This window comes from Pelobates fuscus, chromosome 3, assembly GCF_036172605.1.
Source record: "Pelobates fuscus isolate aPelFus1 chromosome 3, aPelFus1.pri, whole genome shotgun sequence".
Classification (NCBI taxonomy): domain Eukaryota; kingdom Metazoa; phylum Chordata; class Amphibia; order Anura; family Pelobatidae; genus Pelobates; species Pelobates fuscus.
The window spans coordinates 270,895,931-270,913,434 of NC_086319.1; the positions used below are offsets into that span (position 1 = coordinate 270,895,931).

General features: G+C 41.3%; 1 protein-coding gene across 2 annotated transcripts in view; it reads left to right on the forward strand.

Moving 5' to 3' along the window:
- AEBP1 (AE binding protein 1) overlaps positions 1–17,504 on the forward strand; it is a 38,412-nt gene that overhangs the window by 19,887 nt on the left and 1,021 nt on the right. For both annotated transcript variants that reach the window (XM_063448532.1, XM_063448533.1), the window contains exons 6-20: positions 5,240–5,311; positions 6,358–6,435; positions 7,214–7,276; positions 8,443–8,508; positions 9,417–9,530; positions 9,826–9,961; positions 10,143–10,227; positions 10,916–11,060; positions 12,640–12,728; positions 12,848–12,971; positions 13,775–13,971; positions 14,586–14,765; positions 14,963–15,347; positions 15,785–15,924; positions 16,412–16,511. In XM_063448532.1, coding sequence (XP_063304602.1) covers positions 5,240–5,311; positions 6,358–6,435; positions 7,214–7,276; positions 8,443–8,508; positions 9,417–9,530; positions 9,826–9,961; positions 10,143–10,227; positions 10,916–11,060; positions 12,640–12,728; positions 12,848–12,971; positions 13,775–13,971; positions 14,586–14,765; positions 14,963–15,347; positions 15,785–15,924; positions 16,412–16,511 — 1,974 coding nt within the window. The remainder of the gene's footprint in view (positions 1–5,239; positions 5,312–6,357; positions 6,436–7,213; positions 7,277–8,442; positions 8,509–9,416; positions 9,531–9,825; positions 9,962–10,142; positions 10,228–10,915; positions 11,061–12,639; positions 12,729–12,847; positions 12,972–13,774; positions 13,972–14,585; positions 14,766–14,962; positions 15,348–15,784; positions 15,925–16,411; positions 16,512–17,504) is intronic.

The following is a 17,504-nucleotide window of genomic DNA, read 5'->3' on the forward strand; positions in this document are numbered from 1 at the left end:
GTGCCAAACCATTAAGGTCGCTCTAATTAGCGGGTGTGGGTTAGCCAGCTGTCTGCCCTGGTGGTGGTCTAGCCACGGTAGGAGCCCTATTGGTCTGGATATTAGGTCTGACTCTATTTCCTTCCATAACTTGTGGACCTCCGATTTGGACCATTCCATCACCCTCTGGAGATGGGTTGCCTTGTAATAAACCTGGAAGTCTGGGAGGGCCAGGCCGCCCTTCCGTTTTGGTAGTGTGAGAGTGTCGTGTTTGACCCGTGCCTGTAGGTTGTGCCATGTGAATCTGAGCGCCATGGAGCGCAGCGTTGAGAAGTATGCCTCAGGTATGTGAATTGGCAGTGTCTGGAACAAGTAGAGCAGCCTGGGTAGAATGTTCATTTTTAACACTCCAATGCGTCCAAACCAGGAAAGGCGGACTTTAGTCCATTCCTCCAAGTCTCTGCATATTGTGGTTAGGAGGGGTTGAAAATTAGCGGTGTATATTTGTGACAGGTCTCTTGGTATGGAGGTGCCTAAGTATCTTATAGTAGTGTCAGACCATTGGAATGGGAGCGTGTGTTTCAGGGCTGCAACTCTATTGGGTGGGATCGAGACATTCAGAACCGAAGATTTGGCGAGGTTAACTTTGAAATTTGATAATTGGCCGTAGAGCTGGAACTCTGCCATAATTGCTGGCATTGATGTGTCAGGCTGAGTGACATAAAACAGCAGATCATCTGCAAAGGCAGCCACTACGTGTCTCGTCTGCCCTATCTGTATCCCTTTTATGGCTTGGTTGTCCCGGACAGAGTTAAGAAAGGGTTCCAGTGCCAGTACAAACAGCAATGGGGACAAGGGGCATCCCTGTCTTGTGCTGTTCCGGATGGGGAACGGGTTTGTGAGCAGTCCGTTCACGCATACCCTTGCTGTGGGTTTAGAGTACAGTGCTCGTATCCAGCTCATCATGTGCGGGCCCAGACCTATCTCTTCCAATACCGCCAGCATGTAGCCCCAATCTATGCGGTCGAAGGCCTTCTCCGCGTCTGTGGAGAGCAAGAGGAGGCCCTCCCGACCGTCTTGTGCCCTGTGGATGAGATCTAGTGTCCTGATGGTGTTGTCTCTTGCTTCTCTCTGGGGCGTGAACCCTGCCTGGTCTCTATGTAAGAGACCAGGGAGGTAGGTTTGTAGTCTGCGGGCTAGTATTTTTGTGAAGAGTTTAAGGTCACAATTTAGTAGGGAGATAGGTCTGTAGCTCGCACAGAGTTCCGGGTTCTTACCTTCCTTTGGGATTAGGGAGATGTTGGCCTCTAGAGTCTGTGTGGGTAGGCTGGCTCCGTCACGTAAGGTGTTAAGGGCAGTCAGGAGATGTGGGGATAATATGTCAGCAAATTTTTTATAGTATCTAGCGGGGAGACCGTCGGGGCCCGGGCATTTGCCCAATTTCGACTCTTTTATGGCCCAGGCTAGCTCGCGAGGTGTGATCGGTTCGTCAAGGGCATTCGTAGCTTCCCTGGGAAGTCGGTTATGTATGCGTGTGTGTAGGTATTGTCTAGTCTCTGGTAAGGCGTCACCTTGGCGTGGTGGCTCCCTGTCGGGGTGTATGGCATAAAGCTCCGCATAGTATTCCCGTATAGCCGCCGCCATGTCTCCCGGGAGATGTTTCAGTCGCCCTTCTTTATCGCGAATTTTAGGTATGTAGGATTCTGCTCTCTTTTTGGCGATCATACGGGCCAGCAAGGTCCCGCATTTGTTGGCGTGTGTGTGAAAGAAGGCTTTGGTGCGCAGGTGTGCCCTTTGGTGGTAGGCATTCATGATGGATGCCAGTTCCCTGCGTAGTGTCAGTAGCTTGGCACCATCGCTCTGGAGCCGTGTAAGTTTGTGCTTGGCTTCCACCACCTGTATCTCCGTGATTATGGTCGCCAGTCTGGCAGCCTTCGCTTTTTTCAGTGCTGCGCTTTTAGCTATGAAGTAGCCTCGTATAACGCATTTGTGGGCCTCCCACACGCAGAGGGGTGTCACATCTGGGGTAACATTGTCAGTGAAGTATTGAGTAAGTGCGGTTCGGGATTCCGTGGTTACTGTTAGGTCGTTAAGTAGGGCTTCGTTCAGTCGCCAGTTGCTGCACGTCGGCTTATAGAGGGGAGACGTTAGCGTCATGGTGAGTGGAGCGTGGTCTGACCATGTCGCTGTGCCAATCGTCACAGACTTAACATCCGTCAGGTAGTAGTGTTGTAGGAAAAAGTAGTCAAGTCTGGAGTACGTCTTGTTTGGATTGGAATAGAAGGTGAAGTCTCTGTCGTCAGGGTGCGTCGCTCTCCAACAGTCGGTCAGGCGTTGGTCTCTAAGGGTTTTGTTGATAGTGGTCAACACATGTCTGGGTATCGTCGAGGTGCCCGTAGAGGTGTCTAGGCTCGGTTGTAGGGCCACATTTAGGTCTCCCCCCATGATCAGACAACCCTCCGTAAAGGCCATGATGGCTTTCAGTGATTTAGTCATAAAACGGTGTTGCGCAGTGTTAGGAGCATACAGGTTGGCTAGCGTGTACGTACGGTCAGCTATCGTTCCCTTAACACATATATACCTTCCCCAGTCATCTTTCATGGTTGCTGTGGGTGTGAAATGTAGGGATTTATGAAGGAGGATGGCCGTGCCTTTGGATTTTCCTAAGGGGTTGTTGCTGAGATAGCATTGGGCGAACCGTTTGTCAGTCATTCTAGGTGTCAGACCTTCCTTGAAATGCGTCTCCTGTATGAATACTATATGGGCTCTTTGGCTGTGAAAGTGGCAGAGCGCCTGTGATCGTTTCTCAGGTTGGTTAAGGCCCTTGGCGTTAATAGAGATAATGTTGATGTCTGCTCTGGTTACCGGTTTCGGGTTCTGCATGACGGAGTACCTGTGGACTACTCTGGGAGGAGTAGTGCGGGCAGATAAGTGGTGGGCCTATGGGTTGCAGTACTACTCAGGTGTTGGGTGGGTTCAGGGGAGGAGCGTGTCAGAGGTACAGGGAAAGGGTGTTACCTGGACGGGTGGTCCTTGATGAGGCCCCTTCCCGAGTCCCCACGCGGACACCGCAGCCGGACTTTGAGTGCCTAGGAGTAGACACAGAGACAAAATAAAATAAAATAAACACTATGTAAACAATAAGTAAACAATGAACAATAAAACAACACTATACAAAATAATGGCTCGGGTGTAGGCCGAGGTGGAGTCGTCCCGTCCGTACTAGCGGTTCGGTCGAGTCCCCTTGCCTTTCTACCTGACACCCCGACCAGGTGGGAACGTGGCCTACTGGTTACTGAATGCTTCTCGGGTATACCCGGTCTCTCTCCGGGGTCCCGGTTCAGAGAGGGGAGAGGAAAGGATAAAAAAGGAGAGAAGAAACGAGGTGTTTCCCCGTGGGGTCACCTACAGCGGTGACAACCAAAAAAGAAAAACTCCCACGTGGAAGGCCCCTCCGGCTACCCCCTACCCGCCCCGCCCAAAAAATACTCTAGCCCCTAGGTTATCTGTGATCTTGTGAGTGGGGTATCTGGAAGATTATGCGTGTCGTGTGGACCAGGCTTCGAGCCTCGTGAGTTGTGTGTGTGTGTGAGCATCATGGCGTGTCGAGTTGGGTGGCGTGTCGTGGTGTGGTCCTGAGCTCTAGCGTCAGGCGTGTGTGTGGTGGTTGTGTTTCCCTCCTGCCTATCCTTCCCCATGATATATACCCAACCACATCAATAGAGGGGGAGGTTGGGCCCTCCGACAAAGACCCTATATCACCGTTACTAGTAGTCACAAAAATGTGCCGGTGGCACCGAGTCTCGTGGTGGGTTTTTTTTGGCGATCTTATGACATTGAGCAGATCTGCACTGTATTGCTTTCACCACAATGACTTGTGTGTCCAATGTCATTATTTCTCCCATGGGTCCGCCAGCTCAGTCCTTAGCGTGTCTTTTATATGATCCACCATGGAGGAAGGGTCTGCCTATTTTATGCAAGACTCACCATTTTTGTAGTAAGGGGAAATCAGCCAGTTGTACATGGTCTCTGCACACATGTCTGAACTAGAGTGAGATATTACCATTTTTTTTCTCGCAGTGCAGGCAAGCCAAGGTAGCACGGAATTCATCCATAGACCCTGATTGGTTATTCAAGGTGGAGCAGTGGGATCTTTGTCTATGTCTTTATGACGGCTCATTGAAGCAGTTGGCATGCTGGGGATTTCTATAGTCATGTGATCTAACACACAGCTAAGATAATGCTACACTTGGTGTAATTCTTATTTTTCTCTCTTTCGAATATGCCCATTTTCAAAATGTTACACATACAGAGAATAGTCACTGTTTGAACTTGCCTTCTTGGTTGAAATCGGTGACTATATCGAATGAGGAATTCTATTAGTCTGTATAAAAGAAAACAAATTCAAAGCGTGGGAGAGTAACCCCTGATTTACAAAATGTTTTTGTGTTTTGTGATACGCCATGCATTGCAGATCATTCTGTAGTTTGACCTGGCACTCTAATAGATGGGAGCCTCTCTTCCTTTGTTCATATGTTTGTCACTGAACTGTGTGTCAGTGTGACTAGTTGTAACATTTCCAGTTTCAATATCCTGTTTGAAATGGTCTCACATATATAGTTATGTGCAATTATTTTGCATTCTTGTTCACTGTCCAAATCAAACTCTGGGGCAGCTATTTTTAGATTAGATTCTCTATTTTATATGTAGCACAAATGTCTCTCGGTGGAATTTGTTGCCTCATCTGTGAACTTTTCTCCAATTTCTTGTAAGACATCAGATTTTACTTGAACCATTGAACCTGAAATTGTTTATTTTATGAAGCTAAATGTTACCGATTAAAGTAGAGATTGTAGCCTTATTAGTCCAGTGATGCAGATGTAAAAAAAACAGATAGATTTCGTGTCTTGCAATACCTTTTTGATTGGACTAACAGAATTTTGTAATGACAAGCTTTTGGGAGAACCTCCCTTTCTCAAGTCTAAAACATGTCGCTTTAACCCCTGTATCACAACTCAACTTTGAATTCAATGTGTTGTGTTTTCTCAGAAATGCCTTAGACTTGAGAAAGGGAGGTCCTCCCGAAAGCTTGGCATTACAAAATTCTGTTAGTCCAATAAAAAAGGTATAAAAGGTATTACAAGATACGAATGTTATCTGATTTTTACATATATTACCGATTAGATAGTTATCTCCTAACAGTGCCCTCTCCTCTGCAGCCATATTACTATTTTATTTACCTTATTTCTTGTACTTACAGGGAAGCCAACTGCGCAGCCAACATTACCTCCATATTACACCGATGTGAAACCTGACAAGAATTATGATGACTGTAAGTATAATGTGCAAGGAGTTTTTAGTGACGCGGTGTTGTGCGAAGGGTTGAAGAGACTTACTTAGCTCTCTCGGCTATTATACTAAAGTTCATTATTCAAAAAGTCTTGATTTTATTGTTGTGGTCAATATCAAACTGTTGTCATAAGAAATCTGACTTAAAAACATTGAGTGCCATTCTATGGTATCATTATACTGTATTCGAACATTGTAACACTGTGTCCCTAAGATATGAGGATACAGCTATGTATAGGAGATGCACATAGGAGATGTTGTGGACCCTAACTATCATAATTTATTATGATGCAGTTCATTTTAAGCAAAGTTGTACCTTCAAACTGTTCCATCACTGTTTAAGTTATAACAACACTGCTTTCTCAGGTGGACAGTACCATCACAGTGTCACATTTAAATAAAGCTGCATCTTTTAAATATGCAGTGTTAACTGCTTTGCTTCAAAAAAGATTCCCAGAAGTTCCCATTCTACCCCAGTCAGTGATTATCTTGTGCTCTTCTTAGGCCTTGATTTAATATGGAACATTTCCACAGACTTTAATTGTGACTTCTGTAGATAAATCATTTGGAAACATTTCCCAACAGTATTGGATCCTTTAGAAAGCTTAGAAAATGGAAGCCGTAGTAGAAGGCTACCCAAATTAATTTGATCCACGGACGCAATGGCTTTGAGCAGCAGCTGTTGTAAAACTGTGAGGAACTGATCCCCTCTTCGTTATCTTTCTGGTCAATCTCCATGGTCTAGAAAGATTTAAATATGCTGCCTGTACGTGTGAATGGCTGGAAAAATGTAATTTTAAAAAAGCAGTGCCTGGATGTGATAACTGACAGATGAGCCTAATTATAAAATATCTAAAAAAAAATGCATATCTATACATTTTATGTATGCAAAACTCCAAGCATCCTTTGTTGATATTCTTGATCAGGCTATAAAAAGAGAGCCTAGAACCTCTAGTAGAGACTCTGGAGATTAACCTGCCACACTCTGTACTTTGTTCTTTAGACGTGCTCCCCCTTTTTCTTTTGCAGATGATTACTTATTGCCCCCTGAAGTTACAGATGAAAATGAGTTTGAAGTGGAGACAGATGAAGGAAAATATGGATCAAGTAGTTATCTAACCAGTCCTGATTACAAAGTGCATGTTATATATAAAAAGGGCGATCTTATCCAGTTATAGACCAATGATATGTTGTCACCACAATCTAGCCTTTAAAAACCCTATAGCAGTATATAAAGTACTGCATATAAGGCATATGTAGTTGTATGAAGACTTCCCACTGTTAAATAAGAAGACTATCCAATTTTGATATACACAGAGTCATTCACCAAAGTGAAAATTGAAAGTTCATTTCAAATTCAAGGTAAAAATATTGCCATTTTGGCAGCATTTGCCTTAAATTTGAAATTCAATTTCAATTCACTTAAAATGTTCTCACTTTAGTGAATAACCTTGACAGACTATATTTGGCTGGTTTGCTATTATAAAATAATGTATTTCACACCAGTCACTTGTTTTATTTTTTTTTGAAAACCTGTTGAAAAAACCTTGAACCTTTTTGCATGTAACAGGCAGCCTGCTATGAAATAATAGTTGGCACTGATGACGATGTAAAAAATGGTCTTCATAATACAATACACACTTCTCCATATTGTTGTATAGACACATGTATTGATGTGAATTCATGGTATCTCCAGTTGGATAAGATCCTGCTTTCCGATTTGTATTGGCATAAAACCAGGAGATGATATCTATGAATGTGAGTGAATGGGCTCTCTGACATTCACTGAAAACACAGTTTATCATCTTCTGCAACAGAGAACTGAATGGGAATAATGGATTTGTCTTACTGACTGAAATATCTTTTTGTATTTTACTCTCTCTAGAGAAGCCTCAGAAACCAACTACCAGCAAAGAGGAAAGAGAAGAGGAAGAAAGGCAGAAGAAAGGTGAGGAGAGAGAAATATAGTGTAAGATGAATGAATATTGGGTAGAAAACAAACTGTAGATGGCAGAAGGCGTAGCTTGGGTGTGAGGTACTGGTAGTACCATAAGATGAATGCAAAGGGAAGTACTGGCACAAGGCCAAGAAGGTGAAGTCCAAGGAAGACAAGTCAGGTTTATCTGAAATTCATCAGAGAACAAATTCAGGTTTATCTGATTCTTTTTTTTTTAAAGAAATGTGTCTGAAATAATAAAATCTGAACACTTTTTAAGCATGCACTGAAAGGGTTACTAATGAGGCCCATTTCCCTCACACCATGAGATTTAAGAGTTAATAACTGATCTGGTCTGTGTCTGCACCCCTTTGGCTGTAGGATGAAAAATAAAGAGAGGTCATCTCATGGTGGAACCCGAATACTCACTATCCACATCCACTGGTCTCCGGGATAAGGGATACATAGATATAAAATGCGGAGGGAACCTACCTATTCCCTATGCATCTTACCTATATGTGGGTGGTGATTGACAGGTTAACTGTTGGAGTGGGTGGGTTGCTGTGCTGCCAACTCTCTCCCCACTCCCTTATCTCATGGACTTTGGAATGGGGACACATTGTACAATATAACAGGGGTCTTCCATTGAGTCCCACATGGCACCCCCTTATGGATGGTAGGTTAAAGATAAAAAAAGATCATAGGTGTTGGTCAATCACAATGCCTCTTGCTCCCTTCACCTGGGCTATGAGATTAGGAAAAATTGGAAAATATAGGAGGGGGTAGGCCTAACACCACCTGCTCCTCACCCTCATCCCCTGGGCTGTTATAAGTTGGAAAATGGTTAACTACAGGGGGCTTTCCAAACGTTCCCGTCTATACTCCTAACAGTAGAAGAGAGAGTAAAAACCCTGGTAAGCAGCTGTACTTACAATCCCAATCCCATTCCCATGGCTCTTGGACAAATAGTTAATGGTGGACTTGCCCAGTTGTCCCTTCCACCATGCATTCACCATGCTATGCTTATTCATAAACATACAGACAGTTTTATATATAGTTTGTATTTATGCATTTTGTACACTTTGGACATTTGCTAAAACAACCAAGTGATACAGAGTTCACATCCACTAATTTTCAGTGGTACGGATAAAGCTATATATCACATGATTTTATTGCAGAAAAGAAGAAAACCTCAGATTGGGACTCAGAGGAGGAGGTGGAAGAGCTTCCTAAAGAGAGAATAAGTGAGCATACAGCATTGTCTTCTAAATGATTACCTCATCATTACTAGACATCTAAATCATATTCCTCTCTCTCCTTGCATTCTATCTAGTTTACACTACTATATTTTCATTTTTTCTTTCTAATGCACACTGCTATCTTTTCAAGCTCACTATCCAATAGACACTGCTATCACTTCCTGCTCACTATCCCATAGACACTGCTATCAATTTCTGCTCACTCACATAGACTCTGCTATCACTTCCTGCTCACTATCCCATAGACACTGCTATCACTTCCTGCTCACTATCCTATAGACACTGCTATCACTTCCTGCTCACTATCACATAGACTCTGCTATCACTTCCTGCTCACTATCCCATAGACACGGCTATCACTTCCTGCTCACTATCCCATAGACACGGCTATCACTTCCTGGTCACTATCCCATAGACTCTGTATTCACTTCCTGCTCACTATCCCATAGACACTGCTATCACTTCCTGCTCACTATCCCATAGACACTATCACTTCCTGCTCTCTATTTTATACTTTATATCTCTTCATGCTCTCTTCCCTATACACACTGCTATTTCTCCCTGCTCACTATGCCATACTTTCTGCTGTCTCTTCCTCCTCTCTATCCCATATCACTTCATGCGTTCAATTCCATAAACGCATCTATCACTTCCTGTTCTCTATTCCATATACATAGCAAGCTCATTCAGTTCCATACACACATTTATCATTCCCTGCTATCTGTTTCTCACATCTAGATCTCTGAATCAAATGGTTATCATCTTCTGCTCTCAAACTGACACACATAGATACCTTACCCTGCTCTCTGATACACTTAGCTATCTTTCACAGTTCTCTGTCTGACACGCTTAGCCACATCTCTCACTTACACAATGCCCGTTGTCTCCATCAGAGTGTCCTCCACTTGGTCTGGAGTCTCACCGAATAGAAGATGATCAGATGCTTGCATCCTCCATGCTACGCCATGGACTGCATGCACAGAGAGGCCGTCTGAATATGCAGGCGAGTACAGTACTTTGAAAGTGATGTCACTGATAATAATAGAAAGCATTGCTATTCTGCTGATAATGTCAGTTCTTAATGTACCAAAGCTGAGGCCTACGTGACATATTAATATGACTGCTTTCTAAATTATATTCTTGGTTGTCAATACAAAATGGGGAGGAATTCTAAAATCCTGTGGTATCCACAGTCAATCCCTTTATTTAATCCTACCGTTTTTTTCTTTTCCTTTCCTTCATCTATGTCTGAGCTCTGCTGTTAAACTTTTCTCCTTTATTTTTTGTGTCCTCTCCAGGCAGGTACTAATGAGGATGATTTTTTCGATGGTGCCTGGTGTGCAGAGGATGATGGCCTAATCCAGTGGCTAGAAGTGGACACAAGAAGAAGTACACTGTTTACTGGCGTGATAACACAAGGACGGGACTCCCTCATCCAGTGCGTCTTTCCCTTATTCTACATGCTCTGTTGTTACACTTGTGAATACTCCTGTAGCATTTTTTTAATAGGAATACTTAGACTAACACTGGAACAGTACATATTACCGTAATCTAGATATATAAAATATATGTATATATGTATATGGCAAGTTCTCAATGACTCCTCTCTTCTTCTACAGTGATGACTTTGTCACCTCGTTTCACGTGGGATTTAGTAATGACAGCCAGAAGTGGGTTTTGTACAGCAATGGATTTGAAGATATGGTGAGTCAGAGTTTTCAGATGAGTAATGTACTACAAATCTCATTATCGCACTATTAAGGCCGCTAGGGCTTTATTCCTTCTATACAATGGGATGATTTGGCTCTGCATGTTTCAGTACTTTGTGCATTTATGTGCACTCTTTACTGGAGCCTGTAATATTATTGTCCATAGGCGATGTAACATTCAACTTTAGTATCACCATTGCTCGGTCCCTTACTCGAATTTTATGGCTACTGCAGAAATAGTGCTAAAATGTATTAACAGTTGGAGTTGCTTTACATAATCTATCTCTACCCTTAAGTCAAACTTCTAAACATGGATTCTAAACATTAGTTTCTAAAATGGAAATTCTTCCCGTAGGCTGTTTTCAGATAATTTGCTTTTTGGAGTAATTGTATCCATTATCAAATTGGTGTTATATTGTAGGACAGTGTTGAGTAAAGTTGGCATTGCAGAGTTTTGCAGACATCTGCATTGCCAAGGTTATCAATGAAGTACAATAAATTTGCCTAAGAACCAGCAGTTCTTGGCCAACACTTTAGCATTGACTGGAGAATATGGTTTGTTGGTTTGTAAAAGCTTTGTGTGTTCTGACCTTCAAATTCCATGGGTCGCACTGCCAATCTCTGCAGTAAAGACAAGGGAGAAAATTCTGGGTAATATTCATTGTTTGCCTGTCTCCCTACAGCTGTTCTATGCCAATGTGGATAAGGACACACCAGTTCAGACAGATTTCCCAGAGCCTGTGGCAGCACGATTTATCCGCATATACCCACAGACTTGGAATGGAAGCCTCTGCATGCGCCTGGAAGTGTTGGGATGTCCTATATCAAGTAAGGAGACTATTTTGACTCAATATATAATCTGTGCATGTGGCCAATAGCAGACTGTAGCTGTTTCTCATAATGGTTATTGTTTGTTTCATTAGACAATAGCGTTTCCTAAATTTAAAGGAACACTATAGTCACCAAAACAACTTTAGCTTAATGAAGACTTTTTTTGTGTATAGATCATGCCTCTACGTCTTGCTGCTAAATTATCTGCCATTAGGGAGTTCAATCACTGTTGCTTATATTTATGCAGCCACACAGCCCCCTGGCTGTAACTGACAAAGCCTACATGAAAAAAGAAATGGTTTTATTTTCAATCAGTTGTAACTAACTTTAAATGTTTTTATCTCCTGCTCTGTAAATTGAACTTTAATCACACAGAGAAGGCTCCTGCATGGTCTATCAAACTGTTAACACAGGGGTAGATAAGGAATACTAAATTAAATAGAATCTGTGATAAAGGAAGTGTAAACATTAGATGACTCTTTACAGGTCTTTAAATGAAAGGCTGTATAAGTCACATGCAGGGAGGTGTGACTAGGGCTGTATATACGAAACAGTTTAACTCCTAAATGGCAGAGCATTCAGCAGTGGGATGGCAGTGCCATGATCCATACAACAAAACTGTTCCAACAAGCTAAAGTTGTTTTGGTGACTATAGTGTCCCTTTTAGTGTGACTTCACACAAAACACCTCAGATGTAATCCAGCTGTGAGTTGAACCTATAAAATAAACTACTACATTACATACAATAGCATTTCGTGTTCATACTCTGCATTTGTAGTAGCTCCTTGTCTTTCATAAAATACAATTAAAACAATAATAACAACAATAAATGCACTTCTTTATGTTCCTGTATCAGAAAAGCCTGAAAATGCCTTATATAAAGCTTTGAGAGCAAAGCTGCAGTCTGTATATAAAAGGAAAGAAATGCTCGGTGTTCAAATGAGTAATGTGACCTCCTGCAATGTTGTCTGAATTGCTGAATTTATTTAAAATAATAAAAGTGGTTTATTGGTTTGATAAAACCACTGAAAAGCAATAAACAAAGTGTCCTCCCAAAACCACAGGATACACAGTTACCAGTTGAGAACAAATTATCAAAATCCACACACTTACAATCTCGACACATCCTCAAGGTACAGCAAACAATAGGGAAAAAAATAGGAATCTTTGATCTCCTAGAGATGATGGAATCGTAATAGATAGAAATAAAAACCTTCTTTATTATTACAATAACATAAAAATGAAAATTGGAAAAATGAGAGCATGTTACATGCACCGACATCAAAAAGATTGACACATTTTGCATCTTCCCTTTTTAACAGCTATATAGCTGGAGTGCAATGGATCATCTTCTTATGTGTTGCTTGTTTGACAAAAACAGTTTTAAAAAGAAACAGAGGACATTTGTTAGTCTTTAAGCACCATTACCACAACAAATCATTGTAATGGTTAGAATGCTATGAGGGCCTCTTCAACATCTATATAGTATCAGGATCACTAACCCAGTGTGTGGAGATGCTACTCACTCCACCATTTTTTTGTATTGTAATGTATTTTTTCTCTTTTATTTTCCAAGACGTGGTCAGTTATTACAGTCAGAATGAGGTAATTACATCTCCCGACAATTTAGATTTCAGACATCACAACTACAAAGACATGAGACAGGTGAGTGGCACTTCTCAAATTTTAAGGAGGCCTGCACTTACTCCTATGGAGCAATGTCCTCTGGTTTGCCAAATATATTCCATCTTTTACTCACTCCTTTTCTCTTTAAACTTTCACAGCTCATGAAAGTCGTCAATGAAGAGTGTCCAACCATTACCCGTATTTACAATATAGGGAAGACGCCAAAAGGGCTGAAGATCTATGCAATGGAGTTTTCAGACAATCCTGGGGAACATGAGACAGGTTGGAAAATAAATTACTTTAAGAGATCATGTTAAAACATTTTTTTTAAATCAGTCACTGAACTGTAGACCAGCCATGCGGTAAGACATGCAGACAACCTCTGCCTCTGGCTACACGTTGGGCTAGATCAAGGAATGATGTTTACAACATGTAGATGTTGTGGATGTTTACAACAATGCCTCTCGAATGCCACCAATATATATTCTGTATTCACTATAACAGGGCAACCTTTGGCTCACCAGTTGTCGTGGACTATATCTCCCATAATGTTCTCAGAGCCATACTGCTTGCAAAGCATCAGGGGATATGACCTGACATTTGGAGTGCCAAAGGTTACTTACCCGTGCACTAAATAATTATGTATTAAGAGTTGCCAAAAAACTTGTGAAAATGTTCATTAAGGTATTACATTTAAAAAAACAACAACTCCTAGCTGAGTTAGAGATTTAAAAAAACATACAAAAAATATTTTTCATGAAACTCAAGATTGTTTGTGAATTCATTAAACAGCAAATTATGGTGATAGGGGATAGCAAATTGTAAAAATATACACCAAAATAGCCAAGTAGGAAAACGCTTATTTGAAGAATTTTTCCTTCTAATAGTTATTTTGGCCTAAATATATTTTGGCCTCTCATTAGTCCAATGTAGGTCTGGCCTTTTGAATGTTTACTGATTTCCTTCGCTCTTCTTTACTGGCTTTTTAAGTCACTATTCTTATAGATGTTCTGTTTACCCTTAGCAATACCATACTGCCTTTGTCTCATTTATCCCCTCAATTTCCATGTCCTCCTTGGTTACAGGAGAACCTGAGTTCCGGTACACAGCAGGTCTTCATGGGAATGAGGTTCTAGGCCGGGAATTGTTGCTTTTTCTCATGCAATTTTTGTGCAAAGAATTTCGGGATGATAATCCACGCATCACGAGCCTGGTCAGGGAAACCAGGATACATATTGTGCCATCAATGAACCCTGATGGCTATGAGATTGCAAGCCAGATGGTGAGTGACGGGAGCTAAAACAGCACAGCCTTAAAGGGGAACTGGCACTTCTATAGAATTTACACTAGTGAAAATCACATGTAGTGTATAAACAACATTTAGTAAATGACATCACAATCCAGTACAGACTAGGCAAAGTCAGGGCAAACATCGGAAATAAGGAGACATGGAATCATTGTTTGATTTGTGTTCTTCTCTGTGTGCTATCTCTGTGCTGGCTGGCAGAACTCATAAACATGTTTGATAGAGAGCTAAACTGGCAATTCCAGATGCAAGATGAAGGGGTGTAGATTTCTACATTTAATTTTATTTTTCACAACTAAGAAAAACATATTTGTTAAATAGGGAAAGGCAGACATTATATTAAAATTCCAGAAGTGACAGTTCCCTTATTAAGGAGGGTAGTTTTATATTCTAAAGCTAGTTTTTACATATATTTCAATTTGCTATATATTGAGTATGAAAACCATTACTGATATAATACATTAGCTTTTACTTTTCAGCCTTCCTATGAAGTAACATTAATGCAATAGAAGAAAAAAAATCCAATTTTTTTTTTATATATATAATAAAGGTGACTGGTTGGTTTTAATGTTTTCCTTCTCTCCATTTAGGGCTCAGAGTTAGGTAATTGGGCTTTGGGCCATTGGACAGAAGAAGGCTATGATATCTTTACAAACTTCCCAGATTTGAACACAGGACTATGGGCAGCAGAAGAGAGGAAGTTGGTCCCTCATCGCGTGTCCAACCATCACATACCTATTCCAGAAAGTTTTCTGGCAGAGGATGCTACGGTAAGCAAAAAAATTTTTTATTAAAAAAATAAATAAAAGATAAAATGCTTTGAGGGTAATCTTAGTACTAAAAAATGAATAGTCCAGCTTGCCATATGGTAAAAACTTACAGTTTTTGTCCTGTATTGAAGTACAGGAATTAAAAGTCGAAGATTATTTGGAAATTATCTACTTGTTAAACTTTTTCTAAAATGCAGGTCGCTGCCGAGACAAGGGCGATCATGGCCTGGATGGACAAAATTCCATTTGTGTTAGGGGCAAACTTACAAGGGGGGGAGAAGTTGGTATCATACCCTTTTGACATGGCACGAGCGGCCAAAGAGGAAGTCCCACCGGAGCGACCTCGTCATCACTTTTATCAAGAAGAGGAAGAGGAAGAAGAAGAAGTTGTGGAAGCTGGTGCAGAAGATGAGGAAGGGGCGTCTCGAACTCCAGACCATGGAATTTTACGGTGGCTTGCTATCTCTTATGCTTCAGCCCACCTCACCATGGCAGAGACATCTCGTGGAAGTTGCCATGGAGATGACTATACCAAGGGAATGGGGATAGTCAATGGTGCCAAATGGAGGCCAGTTTCTGGCAGTAAGTATGCAAAGCAGAATTAAAGGAAAAATATTTTGCAAAAATAATTAAGCATGTATGATAACAGGCTGCTTAATTCACTGCTTGTGAGAGTGCTAACAGTAGGTATAGCCTTGCTTGTAGTTATTTTTCCTCAACTGAGGTTAAGCAAGGATATATGTTAAAATAAATATACAAGAATCAATTTTTTCGGGCATATTATGGGAAATAGAAATATAATGTGTGAGTGTATCCATCTATGTATCTCATATATTTGCGAGACATGATACTGACCACAAGTGATGCAGACTGGTGTTTGTATACACATACAATCTGCAAAAACAGATGGTGAAATAGTTCTGTGCCACAAATAACACGCAAAGTTGGATAGTGTGTTATAGATCCTTAATTGTGACAACTTCTCTCCATTCATCTAATATCTTCTTTTTTTTCAATAGGTATGAATGACTTTAGTTACCTCCACAGTAACTGCCTAGAGCTGTCCATATATGTAGGATGTGACAAATTTCCACATGAGAGCGAGTTGGCTGAAGAATGGGAGAACAACAAAGAATCTCTGCTGTCTTTCATGGAGCAGGTAAGTGATCGTACTCCACAAACAAGGTCCTGTGCACTGTGGAATCATTCTTTTCCTGCCATGCTATAGAATTGTTCTTTGTACATACAGTTTGTAGAGCATGTTGGTGGTTGATCATTGAGAGAAGTTGAGAGTTATGCTTTCCTGAAGTAAGTAGTATGTTCTCAAAGAGCTTGTGATGCGCCAGAGAGAAGAGTTCACAATGATGAGAAAGGTCATTCTAGTACTTGGCCACTCTCTTAAGTCTTTATGGTAGCCCCTCACAGTCAAGCAGATCTTTGAAAAAACTAGCTCATGAGTTCTGTGGAAATATCCTGGATCCTTGTCAAGGGAGCGGGAAGTAATTTGAGATATCAGCTAAATGGGATCTGGGGAATATATGAGGATCCACTAACATATTTCAGGAGACTTGTACTGGATAAATAGTTATGTATTTGTCAATGTGCTTGTGATGTTTTAAGATATGTATGTTTTCTGCTATTCATAGGTTCACCGTGGCATTAAAGGCATTGTGACAGATAGAGAGGGGGAGCCTATTGCCAACGCCACTATATCTGTTGCTGAAATAAGTCACGACGTGATGACAGGTAATGGAAAGAAAACATATGGGGGCACACAGAAAAGTCTGCAGAATTTCAAATAATCTATAGTTTTAAGAATACATATTTGTATTACTAACGCTATATTGTCCCTTTCCCTACTCCTTTCCACCTGTCTCAAAACTCAACACTCTCTGCAGATCAAGAAACCATCCATTACCCCCGTTGCAACTTACTCACTGGCTCTGTGTTACCTCTGATCTCTCCCTTTCTCTCCACATCCTGCCTCCAACTGTAGTAATTTCTGCCTTTGGTCAACCTACATTAACTCCTTTCTAAAGCACAATGTGACAAAGGTTTGGCTGTGCTTATATTTTTTCCTACCCCAATTACTGTAACTCCTTTTCAGTACCCCCAATGTCCACAGTGCTCCGCTACACTACTACTACGAACTACTATCTATTATGAATGCTGCTGCCAGACTTATCTTCCTTTCCCACCATCCTCTCATATCTCACACTTTTATAATTGTTATATTGTGTCCCTCAGCTTCAGGGTCCAATTCAACTTATGGACACAACTTACAAAGTCCCTCAACAACTCAACTGTTTTCCACTCTAATTTACCACTTCTTCTCACTCCACTCTGCTAGTGTCCTTCTCAGGGCTGGTGCTACCATAAGGCAGCACAGATGCAAAAGCCAAAATTACAATGGCAAAAAAGGGGTACAATAATCAAGACATGAAAATGGGGTAAGATGCCAGAAAAAGGGGGTAAAGAGACACATAAGAATGCACCGGTGGAGATGCATTTTTTTTTCTGGGGGAGCAAAATGCATCCACGCATGTTTTGCCTAAACACCTTGCACCAGCCCTTGTTCTTTGTCCTCACATTCACATTGCTATTTCTCACGTACAGGACTCCTCAGGGCAGTACCATTTCTTTAGATTGGTCTAATTCATCCTATCAAACTTTCCCTCATCCTATACATTAAGAAGCCACTTAAAATTACCGCTTTTTGAAAGCTTATCATTTTCTCGG